Source organism: Argopecten irradians, chromosome 3, assembly GCF_041381155.1.
Source record: "Argopecten irradians isolate NY chromosome 3, Ai_NY, whole genome shotgun sequence".
NCBI classification, from domain to species: domain Eukaryota; kingdom Metazoa; phylum Mollusca; class Bivalvia; order Pectinida; family Pectinidae; genus Argopecten; species Argopecten irradians.
Window position 1 is genome coordinate 55,859,469 of NC_091136.1, and position 2,845 is coordinate 55,862,313.

General features: G+C 39.4%; 1 protein-coding gene across 1 annotated transcript; it reads right to left on the reverse strand.

Moving 5' to 3' along the window:
• Positions 1-855: 855 nt before the first annotated feature.
• Positions 856-2,450, reverse strand: LOC138320096 (acetylcholine receptor subunit alpha-1-B-like). Its single transcript, XM_069263170.1, has one exon. The coding sequence runs from the start codon at positions 2,368-2,370 to the stop codon at positions 1,102-1,104; it is 1,269 nt and encodes a 422-aa protein (XP_069119271.1). The 5' UTR covers positions 2,371-2,450; the 3' UTR covers positions 856-1,101.
• Positions 2,451-2,845: the final 395 nt, after the last annotated feature.

The window sequence follows — 2,845 nt, forward strand, 5'->3', positions numbered from 1 at the left end:
AATAACAGACAATTAGGATAAAGCTGAACAACTAAGTGTTTTTACAACAGAGAACAACAGCCAAATTCCTGAAATCGCAGCTAGGCGTATGCTAGAAAACGAATATAATTAATGAGGAGACCAAAATAAAAAAGGCTTCTGCAGCTAAAAAAATTAACACGGAAGGCCCAGACAACATCCACTCGAAAATTCTTAAAGAAACAGCAGAAGTAATAGCTAAGACATAAGCTAATCTATTTCAAAAATCAATCGATCCACATAAACTAAAATAGAAATGGAAAGAAGCCAATGTTACTGCCATCCATAAAAAAAAGATAAAAAACACCCAAAAATTATCGTCCTCACATCAGTTACATGTAAAGTCATGGAGAAAATCAAAAGTAATCAAATCGTCAATCATATGGAAGCAAATCATTTTTTACCAAACACCAACATGGATTTAGGAAAGGTCACTCATGTGTCACACAATTTATAGATGTCATAGAAAACAACTGGACTGCAGCCTTGGATTTGAAAATTAAATGAATGTCAGGAAATTCTCATTTTCCCAAAAAACAGTAGACATATGGAACAACCTATCTGAATAGGTAGTGTCATCTCCTACTTTGACCAGTTTAAGTCATCTCTAAATGAACTGTGGAGGAAACAAAAAATCAAATTATGTCCAGATTGCTATCCAGACAACTGTGATGGGTCAGAGAGCCGACGACCGCCTATGATAATAGACCTCGACGACAGGTAACAGGTAATGGCAGGTTTTAAGCAAATAAACAGATTCCCGAAATACACTGGTTTATTACACATAAGTACAAGTATACCACTTTTAATTCTGAAATATAACGTCATGAATGCCAGTCTGATAATGATAAACTTTATTTTGCACCCAAATCAACAAACGATAACTTTACAGTCTACATTCATGTTGTTTTTGTTATAAAACGGTCTTACAATTTCATCCGTGTACTAGTGTCTGGTAGACTCGATGTTGTCTTGTTAATGACCCTGCATGAATCGCACAGTTTAAAACTAATACGACAGCAGTACTTCTTGACACCAAGAATCGTCAGATACATTACAAATAAAGAAATATCTCTGGTATCTCTAACTGTTCCCTTGGTACATCATCACCAGAACCACAACACTACAAACCGTGATCACAGTATAGAATAGACAGATATAGAATTTATCTAGAATCCGCACCACATCTTTCCAGTTCATTTTACTCGGCATTTCCTCCACTATGTCATCCTCTATCGGAACTGACAGTCCCTTCACATGTTTTCTGTTTGGGTTTGGGTCCGAATGATTTGGTATTGTTGTCGCCGGGCGTACCTCAACCACTCTTCTTTGGCCCTTACATCGGCAGTCAAGAACAAGCATGAGTTTGGTTAGCCATCGAGGTACCGGCGTCGCTTCATCTTTGTGGAACATGCTCAGTTGAAAGATATTGATGGACGCTATGATGCCGCTGGTAACGAGAACGGCAAAGATGAAATAGGACAGTTTAGACATGGTCTCCGAGTTGACGGGAAGTACTCCGTTTACAATGGTGATGAATACTGTGAATGTTAGAAACACCGTCAGACTCAGACCGACACGCTCACCGGCATCACACGGCAACACGAACACCAGAGGATTCATCAGCAGCAACAAATAGATCGGCATCAGTGTGTTGACGACATGAAATGCTGGAAGTCGGGAAATTTTAATTTTGAACAAAGCTAAGCTGAAATCGCTTAGAACATAGGTATCAGTTTCGGTTTTATCCAATGACCACTCTCCATTAGTTTCATAGAAATCTAACGTAATTCCTGTTCTCGATGGAAGAAGCGTGACTTCTTGGTCAGAGTACCCCCACGGAGCCAACTGTATAGAGCATGTCTGTGTATCAAACGGGAAATAAGATACATCTGTACTACACTTCACGTCAAAGAAGCCGCCGGGCTTCCATATGATATCGCCAGTGTTTTTGATGTTGACTAGAAAGTCAGAATTGCTTATCGCGCTAAATGCATTTGACGCTTTGATGTTATACAGTTTAGGAAGCCATAAATTGTTTTGGGTGATGTACGTTTCATCCATCCCACCATATAAACTTGGATCCCAAATTAGAGACGCATCGTTCCAGCTGACAATGAAGATGGCGAGGATACTTAATGTACCTGACACTTCGTCGAAGTCCTTGATAGAGATAAGGTACATGTCAATATACACCTGCACACTACTGCTCTGGTCATCAATAGGCCGGACTTCCTTGTCATACCCAGTCGATAAGTTGGCGATTAATGTCTTTGCATCGGTGATGGAAGCGGCATCAACCGTGACCGCAAGAATCAGGACCACCAAGAAAGCAAAGTTGGTACAAGTCATATTACCGACCCTACCGCGATACTACCAAAAATCAGAATGATAGTTCCAGAAATATTTTCATAATGTTTTCATAATTAATTTTTCAATAATTTCATAATCTCCGCATGTTTTCGACAACTTAGGATTTCGCTAGGCCGATATGAATCATAAGCTGAATATCACGAGGGTTTAACTTCTCGAAAATAACAAATCAAATCACCTTAACCTCAAAGATGTGTTACGTTTAAACCTATTGATGACGTCCGCCCGCCCGTATTAACCCGCTCTGGTGTATGCGGCGCCGGATCAAGAGTTCATAATGACGTTATCCAATAGTTTTTCAAAGCCATTAAAGAACAATCACTGACTATATATGTATTAGCGAAGCCATCAGGAACAAAGGTCATTTTTTCGCTTGAGAAATAAGATTATACACTAGAACACGTGGGTAACAGTACCTAAAAAGCCCGGGAATTTGACCGAAATGAAATGATAC

Coding starts and splice junctions, on each gene's coding strand:
- LOC138320096 (XM_069263170.1), bottom strand. CDS start 2,370: ATGACTTGTACCAACTTTGCTTTCTTGGTGGTCCTGATTCTTGCGGTC.